This window comes from Mus pahari, chromosome 14 (assembly GCF_900095145.1).
Source record: "Mus pahari chromosome 14, PAHARI_EIJ_v1.1, whole genome shotgun sequence".
In the NCBI taxonomy this organism is placed as follows: domain Eukaryota; kingdom Metazoa; phylum Chordata; class Mammalia; order Rodentia; family Muridae; genus Mus; species Mus pahari.
The window spans coordinates 88,258,036-88,277,863 of record NC_034603.1 but is presented as its reverse complement, the minus strand read 5'-3'; the positions used below and the strand labels follow the sequence as shown (position 1 = coordinate 88,277,863).

The 19,828-nt window shown below is 49.8% G+C and overlaps 2 protein-coding genes across 2 annotated transcripts in view; both read right to left on the bottom strand.

The window, feature by feature from the left end:
* Positions 1-4,953: 4,953 nt before the first annotated feature.
* Positions 4,954-6,495, bottom strand: Uts2r (urotensin 2 receptor). Its single transcript, XM_021214085.1, has one exon. The coding sequence runs from the start codon at positions 6,491-6,493 to the stop codon at positions 5,303-5,305; it is 1,191 nt and encodes a 396-aa protein (XP_021069744.1). The 5' UTR covers positions 6,494-6,495; the 3' UTR covers positions 4,954-5,302.
* A 3,430-nt stretch (positions 6,496-9,925) lies between these two features.
* The window catches only part of LOC110331899 (testis-expressed protein 19.1-like), an 11,896-nt gene continuing 1,993 nt past the window's right edge, over positions 9,926-19,828 (bottom strand). Inside the window, exons 4-5 of the mRNA XM_021212761.1 lie at positions 10,903-11,039; positions 9,926-10,151 (exon numbers count right to left, since the gene is read on the bottom strand). Coding sequence (XP_021068420.1) covers positions 9,926-10,151; positions 10,903-11,039 — 363 coding nt within the window. The remainder of the gene's footprint in view (positions 10,152-10,902; positions 11,040-19,828) is intronic.

Here is a 19,828-nt window from a genome sequence, read left to right as displayed (position 1 = left end):
AACCAAAGGGTTCTTAATAAGAAATGTCAATTTTGTTGTTGTTGTTTGGGGGTTGTTTTGTTTTGTTACTACAGAATATGTATTTGAGCTTGCAGCATTCTTTTTTCCTGCATCAAATTCTAAATAGCTTATATTACCAGAGCTTTCCCTCTTCCAGAAGAGCTCTGGGTTCTGGGTCAGGCTCCCTCACCCCCACACCCAGCCTTTTTCTTTTTTTTAATTTGACAGGCCTCACTATGTAACCCTGGCTGCCTAGAACTTGGTATGTAGACCAGGCTGGCCCCAAACTCTTAGAAATACAGCTGCCTCTGCCTCCCAAGTGCCAGGACTAAAGGTGTGCACCACCCCTGCCCGCTGGCTCAGACCTCCCTTTCCTCCTTTTAGAAATATGAGCACTTAACCCTTCTCCATCATTCTTTTTATGATTTTGTATTTGACATGAGTGTTTAAAATGCCACCAGAGCTTTACTGTGCTTGAGGGACACAGTCATCTGCCTGGTGGGGTGTCCCGTCTAGCAAGGCAAATCTCTTGTCTCCAGAGTCAGGCTGCCCCACTGGAAGTCTCTTGTGTTGGGATAATTAGCACCTTGGAGGAAATTGGCACCAAGGCCTTTCAGCCTCCACTCCCCTGGGCATGCCCCACGCTGTGTCTGGATCAGAAGCAGGCGCTTCTGGCTCTCCACCCAAATCCCATGGCCTCCGACACAGGCATCCACAGCCAGGCTGAACTGCCCAGCCACTCCTACCCAGGTTGGATGTATGAGAAAACCATAGCCCAAGGGCAGGAGGGAGGGTAGAAACCCAGCCAGAGTAGGGAGCTTTCCAAACTCCAGGTGGAGCCAGGGTGACAGGACCTGACACTGCAAGGGTACATGAGCCTGGAACACTGTCCTGGAACTCAGGTGTCCCAAGAAGCCAGTTCATCCTGAAACAGCTCAGAGGTCAGGGTAATACTCAAAGGCCAGTTCTACCTTACTCTAACTCTCATCTCGACACAATGCACAGTTTGCACCGTACAGACGTTTCAGCTTGTTTTCTTCTTGGCTACGCTTTAAATGTTGGGTGGATGGCATTTTAAAGCTAAAGAACTTGATCTATCATCCTGTGTCCCTCAGCCTCTGTGGGCTCATCAGTCACACAGGTCAACAGTCACCACTCCCCAGCCACTGGCTACCGCTGCCTGGGAGGCCACGCCTGCACTCTGATGGAGAGCCCATCAGCTTACTGCCGCCCAGATCCAGCCCTAGGAGCGTGGCAGTCCCACCTCTCTGCTTCCCTCCCACTTCTCCTGACCCCTTCTTCTCCTGGAGACCATTGATCCTCCCCTCCCCTCCTGGCTGGCCAGAGGAGCACAGGGCTCTCTCCATCATGATGTTCCCTGCATGTCTTCCAAGTTCCAGACATGATGGCCTTGGCCTTGTCCAGGCTTGGGCCCTTAGCGGATTCACCTTTCCTGTCTTTTCTGTTATAATAGCTTGAAGGCCACTCTGGAAAGGCCCATGTCCTAGAGAGCCCTGGGTACCAACCAGCAGGACTTCTGTCCAAGTCTTCCTGCCTGCACTTTCTCTGAACATAGTGTCCTTTCCTCATTTAAAACAGGGCAGGTGCCGGGTGTGGTGGCGCACGCCTTTAATCCCAGCACTCGGGAGGCAGAGGCAGGCAGATTTCTGAGTTCGAGGCCAGCCTGGTCTACAAAGTGAGTTCCAGGACAGCCAGGGCTACACAGAGAAACCCTGTCTCAAAAAACAAAACAAAACAAAACAAAACAAAACAAAACAAAACAAAACAGGACAGGCAGCGGAAAGTTCCCTGAGGATGGAAGAGGGAAGATTATGATGTTAGCTGACAGTCACGGCTCCAGGAGGGCATTGGCCCCCAAACCTTGTGGGTGAGCAGGCCCGGGTCAGTGACAGACAAGCTGACAGAGAGTAAAGTCCTGCATACCTTACTGGAGTTTGCAAGCAGAGCTTTCAGTTTGTGCTGAAGATGACAGGAAGGTCTCCATGGAGGTCAGCTCCAGCTCCCAGCTAGACTTGAGGGCGGGCAGGTCATGGACAGGCCTGCCACTGCAGCTGTGTGACAAAGGAGGACAGAGCCAAGGGACTCTGTGGTGGTGGCTTTGACCAACCCCACTAGCCTCACCTCTCTTGACTCCCAAAGAGATAGGGACTTGGAATCTAGGCTTGGGATCACCCGTGTTGAAAGCTGACATGTCACCTCCATTGTCAGCTTGTCATAGGCAGCATCTCTAGATGATGGCAGAGTGTGCTGTGTGTGTCTACTGTGTTTCTGTATGTTATATGCCTTGTGTACATTATATGCTGTGTATGTGGTTTGTGCATACATGAATGTGTTGTGTCTGATGGATGTTATGTTTGATATGGTATGTTTATTGGGGGTGAATGTGTGAGGTAAATATTTTATGCATTTATTGTGGGTGTGGTGTAGAATGTTCGGAGGAATACATGCGTGTGGTATGTACTTACTGCATTTGTTAAATGTGGCATGTTTGGTGTGTGTGTGTGTGTGCGCACACACACGCACACACACACACGCACACACACATGTACATATGCATATATCACTGTTCTGACACCAATCTCTGTCTGTCAGGGTTGGTCCCAAGAGGCCCTGAGGCCAGATTAGCAGGTGCCAAAGACTAAGACAGTGACTGTCACAGAGCTACAGAGCTGCTGTCTATTCACCCAGGTTCTTCCAGGACAGCGGTACTTTCATAGAAACCATGCACACCTAGAATCAGAAGTTCTGGCTTTAGGACCTTGTCCCTACCAGGCTGGTAGGGACATCTGGGATATGAGGTCTCTCTGGGTGAGGACCTTGCTAGGTTACCTCCCTGATGTTGGCTCTGGAGATGAAGCTATATCCACGACTCTCAAGCTTTTCCAGTTCATGGCCACCCCATCCAGTAGTCTAGGAGAGCCTGGAGGGGTGGAGGGTGTGGACCTCTCTGGGGATGGTAACCCCTCCCCTTGAGTTGTGTGCTGACTCTGGGTCAAATCTCCTACATGGGCATATAATGTTGCATAAACTCCCTTCTCAGGATCACCTGAGCTGTGGAGAATAAAGAAGCCTCCCAGAGAAATGGGGGTCTGGAATGAGGGCCACTCCTACCCAGGGCTGAGGCCACACTGTGAATGTTAAGTAAGGGTGGTACCAACCTGGACCCCTAATGAGAGGCCCAGCTCTGAGTCCTTAGAGACCAGGATTGGGCTTTGACAAGAAGGAGGGAGCTTTCTAAAGCTGAAGCCCAGTATCAGAGGCAGTGGGGCCGGGGGGGTAGGGCAAAGGAGGGGAGCAGAGGGATAGGAGGCTCCAGCCTGGGTTAGGATATTCCACACCCCCAGCAGAACAAATCAAAGCACAAAAAGAAAGAAGAAGTGGAGGAAAATAAAAAAAAGCAAAAGCAAGGAACTTCCTCCCAAAAGGACAAAGAAAAATAACAGCACCAGCAACGTGAGCAAGAAGGAACCAGCGCCCACGAAGACCAGGCCGCCTCCCACATAGGAAGCAGAAAAAGAGGACAAGGGTAAGCCCATGTCTTATGAGGAGAAGCAGCAGCTGAGTCTAGATATCAACGGACTTCCTGGTGAGAAGCGAGGCTGTGTTGTACACATAATTCAGTCGAGGGAACCATCACTTAAAAACTCCAACCCTGATGAGACTGGGATTGATTTTAAGACCCTGAAGCCATCTACGCTACAAGAGTTGGAGCGATATTATCACCTCATGTTTATGGAAGAAAGGGAAACCTCAAGCTGAAAAGTTGATGTGACTGCTGGTTCTTCCAAGATGAAGAGTTTCTCATCCTCTGAGTCGGAGAGCACCAGCGAATCTAGCTCCTCTGACAGTGAAGACTCTGAAACAGGTCCTGCCTAATCATTGGACACGGGCTCTTAATAAAACGGTCTTCAGTTCCAGATTCCTTCCCAGCAAGCTATAGCTTAAGTCCCATTTCCTTCTGTGAAAGGGACAGGACTCCATCAAGTTATGGAATTGCTCAGAGCCCTGGGCCTATCCCCTGGGGTGGATTAGTCATGTCCAGCAGCACACACCTAGTCTCACCTTCAGGAAGGCTGCCTGCCTGGACTGCTGCCTGGGCCTCTCTGTACAAAGACTGCCTGGCTCTCCTGCCCAGCCTCCCTGGTCCTTGGGGTCCTGTGGGTGGGTGGCATCTCCTAGAGGGTGATAATAATCCTCCTCTATGCATACATGTAGGGCTGCTCTGTGTGCAAAATAAAAAATCACAAAGTACTGTGGCCAGACACCAGAATCTACTTCTGAAACACTTTATCCCTGCAGAGACCTGCACCCCATGTCCTGCTACCTGACATTCAGCAAGAGTACTACCAGACCAAGGTGCTGTCCCAGCCCCTGATGGTCACCCTGAAAAGGGTGCACAGCTGACTTCTGCCCGTGGCAGGAGAAATGGTCAGCCAGGCAAAAGATGTTCAGAGGATGGTACTTAGGACAGGAAACAGTTTATCCGGGAGCAGTGAAGCCGAGACCTCATTGCTGTCAACACGAGCCACATGCGGGCTGTGCTGCCTCCTATGAGAACTGAAGCCTGTGGGGTCTCCTTTCTGTACTTGAGCTTCAGTGCTAGCTGGGCGGCGTCTCCCAGTCACCCCACCCCATCCTGGCCTCTCATATCTCTCAGCTACCTGCCCTCCTCCCCACCCTAAGCACAGGGGAGGGCTTCCATGAAGGGATATCCATGGGCAAAGGCTTGGAAACCTCACCAAGCACTCAGGTGCCTCATGTTGGGGGACCCCTGAGTCCAGGACCCCCACCCCAACCCAACTTCCACCCCCAACACTGAGACTGGACACACTTTAGAGTACAGGGTTTATTGTTCTATGTGCATATGGGAGCAAGAAGCTACCATGGGATGGATGGGGAGAGAGGGTAGAGATGCCTGCAGGCCCCTTACCAACCAATGGGGGAGGGTCCTCAGGCTGGAAGGGCTTACATCAAAGGTCAGGTTATAGCCTGGTACTAGCTGCTTTGGGCAATTAGGTCTTACATGATTCAGCTCACCAGGGTCTTCAGAAGAGGGTCTGGGCCACAGCTTCTGAAGCCCCTCAGAGACTGGTTTGAAGCAGGAATGTATTGGCATCACAGGAAAGGTGCTAATAGAGCTGACGAAAACAACAGAGAAGAGGGAACTTTCCAGAAGAGAACTGAAGAAGACAGACAAGTTTGAGAAGGGGATTCTGGGAATGGGCTCCTGAGTGGCCTGCCTTTGGGTCCTTTCCTACCTGCAGGGTCACACAGAGCACTCTCACACAAAGGCCCCATTAGGGGGAACTGGAGACAGCACGAGGGTCTCTGAGGCCTGTTGGCTGTTGGAGGACAGCGAGCGGCCCGAGTCCAGCGAGCGGCTGGAGTCCTGCTGGAGGTGGACACGGCTGGACAGGAAGCTGCCAGCACTCCCTGGGCCACGGCAACTGCTACCCAGTGACCACTGGCGGCCACGCAGGTACTCACGGTAGTTCTTGGTGAGCAGAGTGTAGAGGAAGGGATTGATGCAACTGTTGCCATAAGTGAGGCAGGCAGTCAGGTAGTTGACGATGCGTGCTGTCTCGGGTGTCAGTGGCATGGCCTGGTGGTACTGGGCCAGCAGCTGCCATAGCCAGAAGGGCAGAAAGCAGGCCCAGAAGAGAAGGACGATACCAAGGATGAGGTAGAGAACCCTGGGGTTGGGCAGCCGCCGTGTCTGCTTGAAGGAAGCTTGCTGAGATAGCCAGTAGGCCCTGGCCAGACGGATGTAGAGCAGCCCGATGACCAGGCCAGGCCCCACAATGCTGGTCCCAAAGAGCAGCGTCAGGTAGGTACGGTGGGCACGAGGGCCCCAGGCCGGCAGGCAGAGGCTCTTAGAGCCCCTACGGACCAGCCGGATGGCAAGCATCATGGGTAGGGTCAGCAGCAGTGCCAGCAACCAGGTGCCCAGCACCAACAGCTTACGGTAGCCCTTGGAGCGCTGGACCGTGTCCAGGGGCCTCAGTACCGCTGCGTAGCGTTCACTGCTCATTATGGTCAGGGTGAAGATGCTGGCGTGCATCGTCAGGAAGTCCAGGCTAAATAGAACTCGGCAGCCGACGTCCCCAAAGTGCCAGTCCTTAGTGACGTAGGTGGCTACGATGAAGGGAATACTCAGCAGGTAGAGCAGGTCAGCCAGGGCCAGGTTGACCACATAGACATACATGGAGGCCGAGGCACGCAGAAATCGGCACATGACCACCAGAGTGTACACGTTTCCCACCACGCCCACCACACCCATGGCTGAGAGCACTGCCCCGATGACACTCGTGGCCACAAGGTCTTGCAGGGAGCTGGGATCTGTTGGACCAGTCCAGGAGCTGTTAAGGGACACATTGGAGCCACCGGGAAGCTCAGACGCAGTGCTCCCGGACACGGCCAGCATGGGGAAGCTTGTTGTAGACTCCAGGCTCAGCGCCATCTCTGTCCTCATCCGGGGCTTTTGGTGGAAGCACCGCTGCTGAGTGAGGAGAGCCTGTGGGAAACTTGTCCTGTGGGAGAAGGGTTAGTGCCAGAGATTCAAAGCAGCAGTCTACTTGCATGCCCCGACAGCTCCTATGATGGACACAGTCACTGTCCCTCTGCAGAGAGACAAAGGCTCACCAAGTCCTGTCTCCTGTTGGAACACTCCAAAGAATCCCTTTTGTGTCAAGTCCCCAGGAGGACCCTAGAGCCATTAGGACCCGCTGTCCCCCAGGATACTTCCCCAGCAGAACTCCAAGTCACACCCGAAAGCTTCTTCTAGAAAGTGGGCCACAGCGAGGCATAGGCCAGAGTAGGCAAAGATAAGGGAGCTCAGTCAGTCAAGAGCGGGTAGAAGAAAACTCTGTGTGCTGTGGCAGGAAAGGGTTTCTTTATTCTGAAGAATTGTCTAAATTACATTGTCATGTGGTGTGCGTGTGTGGGTGATTGCGTACGTGTGTGCATGCCACAGTGATCATGTGGAGGTCAGAGGGCAACCTTTGGATATTGGTTCTTTTCCTCTTTCCCATGCAGGTCTCCAGGCTCTAGCTCATGCCATCCGTCCTGGAGGCAGGCGCTCTCACCACTGAGCCGCCTTACCAGTCCTCTCACCCCCCCAAATGACTGAAAAAACAAAAGACAAAAATCCTCAAAGTCTCACTATGTAGCCCCAGCTGGCCGGGAACTCTCTATGTAGACCTAAAGATTCTGCTTAAGTGTGCACCACGCGTGGCTTTTTGTTTTGTCTTTTTAAAGAAAGCACAGCTTCTCTCTCTCTCTCTCTCTCTGATTTATTTACTATATATGAATGTCTTGACCTCATAAATGTATGTACACCATGTACATGCCTGGTACCCTCAGGGGCCAGAAGAGAATATCAAATATCTCATAATTGGAGTTACAGATGGTTGAAAACTACCATGTGGTTGCTGGAGACCACACCCAGGTCTTCTGCAATAGCAGCAGGTGCTCTTAATCACTGAGCAATCTCTCTAGCTCCAGGTAAAGATTACTTAAAAAACAAAACAAAACAAAACAAAACAAAAAAACCTCCTTAGTGTTGGAGAGATCATTTGCTGCTCTTGCAGGGGAACTAGGTTTGATTCCCAGCACCCACATAGCAGCTAAAAGCCAACTGTAATTCCAGCTTCAGGGACTCTGATACCCTCCTCTGAACTCCTTGGGCACCAGGCACACATGTGGAATACATACATACATACATACATACATACATACATACATTTGTATAAAAACACTCATACACATAAATAAAAATAAGGTGTTTTTTATGGGTTTCTCTGTGTAATAGCCCTGGCTGGCCTGGATTTGCTTTGTAGACCAGTCTGGCCTTGAACTCACAGAGATGCCCCTGCCTCTGCCTCCCAAACACTGGGATAAAAGGCATGGGCCACCACACCCAGCTAGTTTTTAAAACAAAAACGAAACCACAAAATCCCAAACTTCAAAAACAAGAACTTCACTACATAAATAAAAGTGAGACGAGAAATTATGAGAAAAGATAGATCAGGTCAATGGACTAGGAGTGATATACACACAAGAGCTGTAAATCAATACAGAAGAGAGTGATGAACTGTTTTCTAGCCAGGAGGGAAAGGTAAACTAAGCAGGTCTGTCTAAAAGAAAACATCCCAGGGGCCAGACACCACGTTACACAGCTTGTTGCCCACAGAGAAATTTAAATCAAAACCATAAAGGAACTGTAACAAGCGCGTGTGCACACGTGCATGCGCGCGCGCGCGCACACACACACACACACACACACACACACACTACTGCTTTGGCCTCCTGTAACCATGACCTTATCAGTTCGTGAACTCATCTCAGAGGGAGCCACACTTGAACTCCTGCCTGCTTCCGTCCTTCAAACCCTGCCTCACACAGCCTGCAGCTGTGAGTCTCTCCCTACTGTATCCCTGCATCTGCTGCTGCTATCTGTGGTCGTTCTGGTCGCCTCAAACTCATTAAAGATAAAGCTGCCATTCCTTGGGGTTTGAGTGGGGTCACTGGTGGAACAGTATAGACCTATTTGGTTTCATTGCAATGCCAAACTTTTCCAAAGCTGCTGTAGCATTTCACATACTCAACGGTAGTAATAGACAATTCTAGTTCCCTCCCATCCTCTCTCCCATAACTCAACAGTAGGTACATTGATAGTATAGGCACACTGTATGTGTGTGTGTGATGTGCATTGTGCGGTATGTGCGTTCCTGTGTGTGTGGTGTGTGTATATGTGGTGTGTGCACAGTGTGATGTGGTGTGTGTGTGTGTGTGTGTGCATGTTCATGTGTGTACATGTGTGGTGTGAGTGTGTTCTCTCAATGTGGAACACTGGAAATCTCTTGGAGCAGGTTAGGCACATTCCCTGCCCTAGGCAGGGTCCCACAGGTGAGCATGTAAAACAAAACAATAACAACTCCCTCACCCACCATCCCCCCAAACTCTAAGCTTCAGCCAGGCTGTGGTGGCACACAATGCCAGCAACCAGGAAGCAGAGGCAAGCAGATCTCTGGGTCTGAGGCCAGCCTAGTCTACACCTCGAGGAGTTCGAGTTCCAGGACAGTCAGGGCTGCTACACAGAAAAACCCTGTCTGAACCAAACCAAATAACCAACCAAACAAAAAACCCCTCTAAGCTTTGTGTACTTAGGACTCCTGCTGACTGGATTAGGTTAGCCTCACAAGAAAAAGGAAGCCCTAAAGGGTAGCCTTTCTGAGAGGGAGTAAAGAAGACCTCTTTGCACAGGCCTCTCCAACATCTAGGCCTAGGAATGAATGATACCTCTAGAAGTATCAAAGCTGAAGAATCCGGGCAGGTCTAGGGTTAGGAGACATCCTCAGGTCCCCGCACTTGCAGCTCCTAGCTTCATCTGCTCCGAAACCCTCACCCCACTGCTCTCTCACCTCACAGGTCAGCTCCAGAGACACTGAGGTCCTCCTGCCCCACTAGGAAGGCGAATGGACACAGGACGCAGAAGTCACCAGTTTAGGGAAGGTGAAAGTTTCCAGTGCCAGGCGCTGCTGAGAAGCCGGCCAAACCGCGCTCACAGGAGGCGTGGTGCTCTCCGGCACTCCCGAAGCCCTTGTGGCGCACCCTCGGAGATCAAGAGGTGCAAGCTGGGTTCGGGGTCCCCGGACGCCCCGCACGCCCTGGGCCATGCGTCCCAGGTTGTGCAGCCCGTGAAAGTGCGCTCACCTGTCAGGAAGTCATCTGCTGCCTCCCAGCCCTGGGCTTAAGAGACGCGCCGCGTCCTGTCACTCTGATGCTCGAGACCCAGTGGCAATCACGGTGCACAGGTTGGCTAATGTCGCGTAGGGAAAGCTGTGCTGCAGGAACGTCACCGAGCACTCCCCCAGCCAGGGCAGCGCGGAGCGAGGTTCTGAGCCTACTTGGGCTCTGAGCACACGGTGTGGTCGCGGATCGCCGGCCTCCCTAGAGTCCTACTCCGCGCCCGCTCCTCCTGCGCTGCCACCACCACCTGTCCCACTGCCAGCTGGGAATGCGCCGGTCTGGGTATTAATAACCGGCCACGCGGGCCCTGGCGAGGTCTCCTCGGCTGAGATAGGCGCCAGATCCTGGCCGAGGTAGTGGCCACAGAGGGGTTTGCCAGGCTTGGGAGCAGGAAGGATTTCTGTTTATGCTGGGGGAGGGGAGGGGGCTTATCCCCTCCATACCTCTTGTAACCACCAGTGTCAGATTGAGGCTCAAAGATTTATAATGTATGACTTACTGTAAAGGTGAACAACAAGGCCTGTGCTGGTGGCCCAGGTAGTGTGAAGAGGGAAAGAAGCCTGGGACCATGATCCATGATTCTGGAAGTAACAGGAGTCTGGGTTTGGGTAGCAGCCCTGATGTCTTATCATTGCTGACATCAAATGATGTGGCTGCTTTCACCTTCTCAGGTGGCTCAGCCCTCTGGGAGAGACCAATAAAGGCAAATTTGGGTCATAGGGAACCTCTCTCCACGCTGCCCCTATCTGTGGCAGAGACCCTGATAAAGGCACCCTGTGCCGTGACTAATCCCAGCTGATATGTTGAATGGGTAGTCCTCAGAAGGACCTGTCCATGTTGGTCATATCCTCGTGGCTCTGAGACAGGGAACCAGACTGTCACAAAAAAAAAACAAAACAAAAAAACAAAAAACAATGCAGAAAAATGAACCCAGAGAAACTACCCTGTGGGGTTCTACTTCCTATGTGGAGCTCAGATGTCTGAGGGGTCTGAAGGGAGGGCTGAGGGTGGAGACCAGCCACCCATGCCCTCTGCTCAGATTTGCTACTTCACCTCTGCTTGGGTTGTCCTCTCTGTGCCACCTTGCGGTCAAAGCGTCTGATTTTTAACCCTTAAAATCCTGGTTCCCACCTCAGGTTCAGTATTCTCAGCCAGGGGAGGTACAAGGCCTTCTGGTGGGCATTCTTCTGGGTATAGGGCCACTGGGCCCCACTTTCACCCCTGTCTGTGTCATAGGTGGAGAGGGACCCCTGAAGGTTGGGAAGGTCCTAAGTAACAGGGCCGGTGGGTGATCACATCTGCGCTCTCCTTACAGTAGAACCAGAGCTTCATTCGGTTCTGCCAATGCTCTGGCCTGACCAGAGCCCAGACTACAGAGAGAGAGGCCTCTAGAAGCCAACGGCCTACCTAGAGGAAGCTGTCTATGTCACTGAGCCCAAAGGGTCACAGGCCAGATATATGGATGATCAAGAGAGTTACAGCTGTTCCCCGGTTCTCTGCCCTTCTAGCAGCAGCTATGAGCCCCTTTCTTGTGATGTCATTCCCAGTCTAGTACAGTTCCGCAGGCACTCCACCGCTGAGCTGAGTCTCAGCTCAGCCCCCATCTCCTGATCCCGCAGGGCCATTTTCTGAAGGGCAGATACCTATCTAATGAGGATGCTGGGCAAACCCTGGACAGTGGAGCTGCTGGGTCATGCCAAGGGAGGTCGGCAGGGGTCAGAGCCCAGGAAGGGGTCAAAGGGAAACTTCAGAGCTAGAAATGAGAGGCCATCTGAGAACCCTTCTCTTAGCTGCACAGATAGCCTCGACTTGGCCTAGTCAAGGGAACCTGAGTGTCCACGGGAGCCCAAATGCTGATAGAGAACTGGACTGTCCAAAGGCAATGCTTCCCACATCTGTGATGCTCTGGGAAGAAGCACGCTACCTGTCTGGAGGTCGCTTCGTGGACTATTAAATCATACACTCTGGTCACACAGCCTGCACTTCCACTGAACGTGGCTTTTGAAGCTTTGTTCTGCCCATAGTAGCTTCATTACATTCGAGAATGATAGATTTATTCTGAAAGGAGTAATTTCTAATTGCATTACTGCACTCTTCAAAAAAAATGAAGCTGGATGTGGTGACGCACGCCTTTCATCCCAGCATTCGGGAGGCAGAGGCAGGCGGATTTNCTGGTCTACAGAGTGAGTTCCAGGACAGCCAGGGTTATACAGAGAAACCCTGTCTCAAACCCCCACCTCCGCAAAAAAAAAAAAAAAAAAAAAAACAAACAAACAAACAAAAAAACAAAAAACAAAAACAAAAAAATGAGACTCTGCGGGTAGGAGCCGGTTGGGGGAGTCTCTTCTCGGATGCATATCCAGTCCATATACGGGTGCTTTTTTTACTTATTAAAGAGGAGCGATGGTGTATAAGTCTACCATCAGATGCTCAAAAAACATGGTCCTCTTTCTTCATCATTCTGGTCCACAAGAGCAGTGATTGGTTATGGAAAATGTTGGGAGAGGTAAGGGAGGCTGAGAAACAGCCTAGGCTTCATTCTAGGCAGACCCCGGGGGAACCAGAACTGTTCAGTGAGATACAGCTCTTGGAGCCCGCCTCTGTCAATGGGTGTTGTGGGTATACCATACCATACAGCCTGCAGCTGGAATTCACTCAACACTCACGTCTGCTAGAGCACACCACAGCCTGAAACCACTCCTTGGTTCCAGAGGGTGCTTCTTTTTGTTCAGAGAATATTCCCCTACTTTCTGTCTCAGGCAGTGTAGTTTCCTGCTTCCGGGCCTGATGCCCTACCCCCACCCAGACACAGCTGGAGACGCGGTAGCCACGATGAGATCAATTAAAACCTGCAGCCGCCTGCAGCTGGGGGTTGGGATGAGTGATTAGTGGGCAGCCTCAGGCATTTCAGTAATCACAAGTGATGGACAGGGTTAGGCTCTGAAGCTGGCAGGAGGGCCAAATGCAGACACTTTCCTGACTGAAAAAGCGCAAGCCACTGAAAGCTGAAGCACAGGAACAAAAAGAAACATCTAACACCCTAGGTTCCCAGAGAATCAGCCCCAGGGGCCTCCTACTGTAGAGAGAGATGATAAGAGCCCCAACGTTTGTTTCAGTCTTCTGGTCCCACAAGGCTGAGTGACCTTTGGAAAAAAGGTCCCAGTTCAGGACCTACAAACACCTGACATCCTAGGTGACAGGTTGCACATAGAGCCATGGCAGTGGAGGGTGGGGGAGGCTTTCTGGGTACTGCAAAGGTCCTAACCCTAACCCTAACTTTTGTTTTTGTTTTGGCTTTGGCTGAGTGTAGGGAAGGCATTGAGTGGGCTGCTCAGGGGACTCTTGGAGGAAGGAGTAGAAGGGCTGTACGGGGGTGGGGAGGGCAATACCTCTGCTTTGGGCCAGGATGTGACAAGAGGAGACTATGAAACTCTCTATCCAGCAACCCCCATGGCACCCTGAATATGACAAGGAGACCCCAAGCTCAAGCTGTTAGTGCCACTCAATCTGTCCCTTCCTCATGGCAACAGGGGAAATAGTGTCCTTGTTCTGTGTAAAGTTGGAATTTTGCCTGAGGTCAGAAACATGGCAGAGTTAGTGGTCCCAGGGCTCTGATGTGTGTGATAGACTCAAACTTAGTTGCAGAAAGACACACAGGCCAACATACCTATCCTTCCCGCCTTCTACAGGGTATTCCCAACAATCCTTCTTTGATATTCCCCACCAGCAGGGCTTTCCCCCTTTCTCAGAATACATCAGCCTAATGGAGCAGACCCTTAGGGACATGTCCATGTGGTTCCAGGCCCTTAAATATGCCTTAAGTTCCAAGTTTCTGGAGGGTTTGGTCCAAAGTATGGAGCAACCTGGCACCTAAACCAGGGCCAGAGCTTATGCTCTCTCTCTCTCTCTCTCTCTCTCTCTCTCTCTCTCTCTCTCTCTCTCAGTGTGTGTGTGTGTGTGTGTGTGTGTGTGTGTTGTGTCTTCCTCAGGGTCCCTGCAAGATACAAACCCTTACGTCCCCACCCAGCTGAATTTTCTGTAAGTTCCTGGGACTAAAGCCTTCTGAAGTTGGACTTAAAACCAATGCAAAGAAATTGCAGAATGAAACTGATTTGGCGGTCTTGGGTTTCTACTGCTGTGATAAATACCATGACCAAAGACAACTTGGCGGGAGTTTGGGGGGGGGGATGGAGTTTTTCCAGGTTACAGTTATAGTCCAGCAGGAAAGAAAGTCAGGGCAGGAACTCAAGGCCAGCAGAAGTGAAGCAGAGGCCACGGAGGAACACTGCTTACATGGCTTGCTTGGCCTCCTCTCTTAGACAAGTCAGGACTGTTTTCCCAGAGGTGTTACCCATCCCAGTTCCTGGGCCCTCCCACATCAATCATTAATCAAGAAAATGCGCTACAGACATGCTACGGGCAATCTGAGGGAGGGAGGTGTTTCTCAACTGAGGTTCCTCTTCCCAAACAACTTCTAGCTTGTATCAAGTTGACAAAAAATAATCAAAACACAATAACCAGGACACTATTCCTCTCTTTCATCTCCTTTAGTTGTCTTCTTCTTCTTCTTCTTCTTCTTCTTCTTCTTCTTCTTCTTCTTCTTCTTCTTCTTCTTCTTCTTCTTCTTCTTCTTCGATTTTTCGAGACAGGGTTTCTTTGTGTAGTCTTGGCTGGCCTTGAACTCAGAAATCTGCCTGCCTCTGCCTCCTAAGTGCTGGGATTAAAGGCATGTGCCACCACTGCCCGGCTTCCTTTAGTCTTCTTATGATCATTCATGCTCCTGGGGGGATGTTTTGGGCATAGAACCCCAATTCCTCTTCTGAGGTTACTTCATTTTGAAGAGTCAGGATCTGGAATACGTTTCTAACAACTGTCCAGGGTCTGGCCATTAGAGTTTAGTCACCAATCAAGGAATGGGAGCACCTCTGCCACAAGATGTTCCTCCCCCATCCCAAGAAGGGTCTCTAACTGGCGGAGATAGATCCCTATGGGGCAAGGTGTCCAGACCTGGGACACTTTAAGAGCAGTAGGGGTAAGATATGGACCAGACATGGCTGTGGTCAGCAGTGTATGTAGGCTTTTGTCTTGATGTTGCCCAATGTTGTGGAATACAGAGAGCTAGGGATCTGAATGTTTCAAGGACAAAGACCATCTAGCCAATAGACAGGAACTGGCCAGCACCAGTGAGAGAAGCCACACTCTCAGTAGATGTTTCTGGAATGGGAGCCACAGTGGCAGGAATGGAGATTAGGATTATAGAAATACTTGTGACTCTCTCTCTATTTAACTATCTTAATGTAGAAACAATGGAACCCAGAGAAGTAGTATTTCCCCAGGAGTCTCACGCTCCTGGGAAGGAAAGGCTGCCAGCCAGAGGGGAACACGTGCCTCACAAAATGATTCCACACAGCTCTGACAGATCACCTTGCAGGCCGGGGGTCTGAGCTGAGAGAGTGATAATGGGTTGGACTAGTTAGCTATGCATCGTCCTGCCTTCTATTTAAACCCAACCCTTGTGTTAGAACCCGGTCAATGAACTTGAGGATCGCTGGGTCTTTTTTTTTTTTTTTTTTTNTTTTNTTTTCCTAATGTGATCACATTGAATTACTTTTGAGCCTCTTGGTTAAGGTCAAATACAGTATTTGTTCTTATGAATTTAACATTTGAATCATCCTTTATCTAACATGACCACATTAAATAACTCTTGAAGTAGAAACTTAAGGGTTCTTGGCAAAGTCAGTTGGGTAGTGTTTTGCTGGGGCAAACACATGAAGGAACGTTTTGTGAAAGTGGACACAGGTATGAAAGGCTAAGGCAGACTCATGAAGGAATGTTTTGCTGAAGCAGATACTGGAGAGAGGATGTTCTGCTAAAGCAAGCATGTGAAAGGACACGTGATGAAAGATTCTTTGCTAATGACACGCGTGTATTGGTCCTTCTTACATTGTGTAGTTGAGCTGCATTTGTCAGGACGCCATAGAGAGAAACGCACCAAAAAACTTCTTGTGCTGTCCTATAGCTTCTTGCCTCTTCCAAGAACTCGGGCTGATTGGATGCATGTGCTGAGGCAAGACCTGTGCTGAGGCTAGACGTGTTTGGAGGGTATAAATAGGACTACACGGAGTGACGGGGACAGAGCTTGGCTTGCTGGTGCAGCTAGCTGTGCAACACTTGTGGGTCTTGAGTCTTTGCTGATCTTCACTTCCCTGAGAGAGGCACAGCTGAGAACTTCTGGTGCTCCCGTTGGTCCCTCCTGCTGACTCCAGCTGAGGCTGAGGCCTACCTGTCTCTGCTAGGTCATGTCACCACTGTTGCTAACTGGACACTACCAACCTGGAGTGCTGGTGTATCCGTGAGTGAGGTGTTTGTGAGTGGATCAAGCTGCCACTACCTGCTAACCTGTGAACTGAACCGTCAATTTCCAGACATCACAGACAGGAGTTGCTTTAAAAAACCTTTTTAAACAGGACCACTTCCCCCATCCATGCCCCTCTCTCCATCCTTTCTTTTTCACCACCTCTGGTGGGTGGTAGGTTACAAGGAAGGTTAAATCATTTAAGAACCATCATTAAAAATGGCATTTGAAAAAAAATTAAAGTTACAAACTCTTTTTCTGCTTTTCATTATCATTTGTTTACTTGACCTGTGGAAGCCACCTGTAGAAGACAGGTGGCCCAGCTAAAGCTACCAGGGCCACCAGGGCCCTGGCTCTGACTCCTGAAACTCTGGTAATGAGGACAGACTGTTCTGGTGCCCAAATGCCTGTCCATAGAACTTCCTGCTTTCTGTTTTGCTCCAGAGGCCCAGTCCCCTACAGATGCATAGCCAGGCAGCACTGACTGATAAAATATAGAGCTCCATTAAATTTGAATTTCAAGTCACCCACAAATAATTTTTTAATGTTTGGAACAACAGACCTGCTTTGCCTGCAGGAGTCCTAGGACTGTGGAAGCACAGAAGCCAGCATTTCCATAGGCGGTAGATGTATGGCTGGTCTGGTGTCCCACACAGGTGCTCTGGGGAAAGGGTTAGGGTGATCTGGCCAACACCCTAGAACTGCAATATTCGAGTAAGTTGAGGTGACATTTATACAAAATGATTTGATATGAAAAATTCAGTGTGTCACTTAATGAGTCCACAGTGTGCACAGCCAACCTCCACTACACCTGATTGCAGAACATTCCTGTCACTCTAGAAAATGCCTTTACCCATTCAGCCATCCCTCCCAGCCCCCAGTCGCCTCTCCACCTGCTGTCCCTAAGGACTGGTCTGCTCTGAATGTCTTACATAAACAGCCCTACAGCATGTGCTGTTGACAGTCCTCTTTCACTTACATGATGTTTTGGGGGGTCTGACCATACTGTAAGAACGAGCTCTGCTGCCTTTTTGTCACTAATATTCCTGTGCATGGAGCCCCACAGTTTATCTGCTCACAGCTTGTTGGGTATCTAGCTTCTAATTTTTACTATTGTGAGCAATGCTGCTAAGAGCATCAACAGACCTGTGCATAGTTCTTCTGGAGTTTATTCTGGGTCAGATTTTGTTTTTTTCTTTATTTTTAGATGAGAAGAACTGAGGAGCCATTACAAGTCCACTGAACAGAACTGGTGATCTCCTGGATGGCCTCTGACACCCCCACCCCCCACCCCCAGAATATCACATTACGGTGAGATCATCTAAAAGAGAAGTCTGGAAGAGCCAGTGAGATGGCTCAGTGGGTAAAGATTTGCTTCCAAGACTGATGGTCTGAGGTCAATCTCATAGACCCACATGGTGTAAAGACAGAATAACCCTATGTATTAAGTGCCATTATTGTGCGAATGTCACCTCAGCTTCATGCTATGGTATGGCACACCCACACCCATACCTCCATGAACCCCCACAATAACTAAATGTAATTAACTTATTAAAAGCCTGAAGGCTGGAGAGATGGTTCAGTTTACTGTGCAAGTACTGGTTTGGATCCTAGCACCCACATAACAAAGCATGTGTCTAATTCATGACAGCAACCTCAGCTCTGAGGGAGATAGGTGGATACAGGCAGATGCCTGGGTCTTGGCTTCCAGCCTAGTTGAGAGAAACACAAAATCCAGGTACTAGAGACCCTGCCTAGGGAACAGGCAGGGAGTGCAAAAGGACACCTGGTACCTTGTTCCGGGCTTTGTGCACACATATAGACAGAGACGCAAGTCCATCAGGAAAACAAGCAAGCCAGGCCCTGGTGTCTCATACCTTTAATCCCAGCACTGGAGAGGCAGAGGCAGGCGGATTTCTGTGAGTTTGAGGCCAGTGTGATCTACAGAGTGAGTTCCAGGACAGCCAAGGCTACACAGAGAAACCTTGGGGGGAAAAAAACCAAACAAAAACTGTATAAAAAAAGCGTTTAAGAACCAATGAGATGCCTTGATAAAGTCCCTTGGTCATGACTGGAGTGCCCAGAAGAGCTGTCCTCTGCCCCCCACCTGTACACAATGGCATGTGTGCACCACCCACACTCTCAAACACAAACAGTCATAAAAGTTAAATAATAAAACAAGGGCTGGCGAGATGGCTCAGTGGGCAAGAGCACTGACTGTTCTTCCGAAGGTCCTGAGTTCAAATCTCAGCAACCACATGGTGGCTCACAACCACCCATGAGATCTGACACCCCCTTCTGTTTCGTCTGAAGACAGCTACAGTGTACTTATATATAATAATAAATAAATCTTTGGGCCAGAGCGAGCGGTGACTGAGCGAGCAGGGCCAACCAGAGCCAGCAGAGGTCCTAAAAATTCAATTCCCAACAACCACATGAAGGCTCACAACCATCTGTACAGCTACAGTGTACTCACATACATAAAAATAAAATCTTTAAAAATAGTAAAACAAAACAATAACTGGGATTGACTGCTTAACTAGGAAGGAGAGAAAGGAGGGCCCACAGAAGGGACAAGCCCACTTTGTTAGGGAGCACAGGCTCCAGGCCCCTAAGGAGACACAACACCAAGGCTGCTTCTTTACTGTGTTCTTTACACAGCACTGTGGTGTCATCACTCCAGGAATGAGCATCAGAACCCTAAGTGACTTAAGGACTAAGACACCTCTGGAAGACATAAAAAAAAAAAAAAAAAGACAAAGTTAAGTAAGTGAGGTGAGGGTGTGACTAATACCTGTAATCCCTGTATTCCGTAGTCTGATACAGGAGGCTAGCCTGGACTACATAGTAAGATCTTGTTTCAAAACAAAACAAAAAACTAAGAAAGCCTATAATCAGATCCTGTCATATGGTTAACTGACCAGCAAGATGACCCCAGGATTGGGACCCTTGGGCCTTTATCAACTGAACAACTTAAATCACCAAAAGGTGATCCCAGCCAGGGACACCCACAGAAGGGCAGATATTTCTAGATGGGCCACTCATTGTCCACTGACGAGGCACATGGCCACCTCACGCTGTTGTTTCCTTCCATTTGTGCAAGTTGTACAGGTGCTGAGGTGTGACTCTGTCTCATACTAGTAGATCTGACACATGGATTGGCCCACAGATCCCTTCCAACTTCTAGGGCACATACTTACGTCAACTAGATGACATACGACATCTACCCAGGCTCTTTCTTATGAAGACTGTCACAGGAGATACTGCAAACTCCCTACGTGACTCACAAAAGAGCAATACCCATTGTGCCATGTTCCCAGCTCTGTGGGACTACCATCCCACAAGCCTGAGCCCAGAAGTTGGGGAGGTTACTCCATCAAGACCCACTGAGGAAAACTGCACAGGGCATCCAATAAACACTGAAAACTGAGGCTGCAGAGATGGCTCTGCAGCTAAAGGCACTGGTTACTCTTCTAGAGGACCCACACTCAATTTCCAGAACCCATATGGTGGTTCAAAACTCTAACTTTGGCTTCAGGAGGTCTGATGCCCTCTACTGGCTGCTGCCTGTATCAGGTATGAAGGTAGCACTGTGGATGCAAAACCATACACATAAAACAATAAAATTTAAAACACTAACTTTATTCAACAAAAGTCCTCAAAAGGAGCATGAGCAAAAAAAAAAAAAAAAAAAAAAAAAAA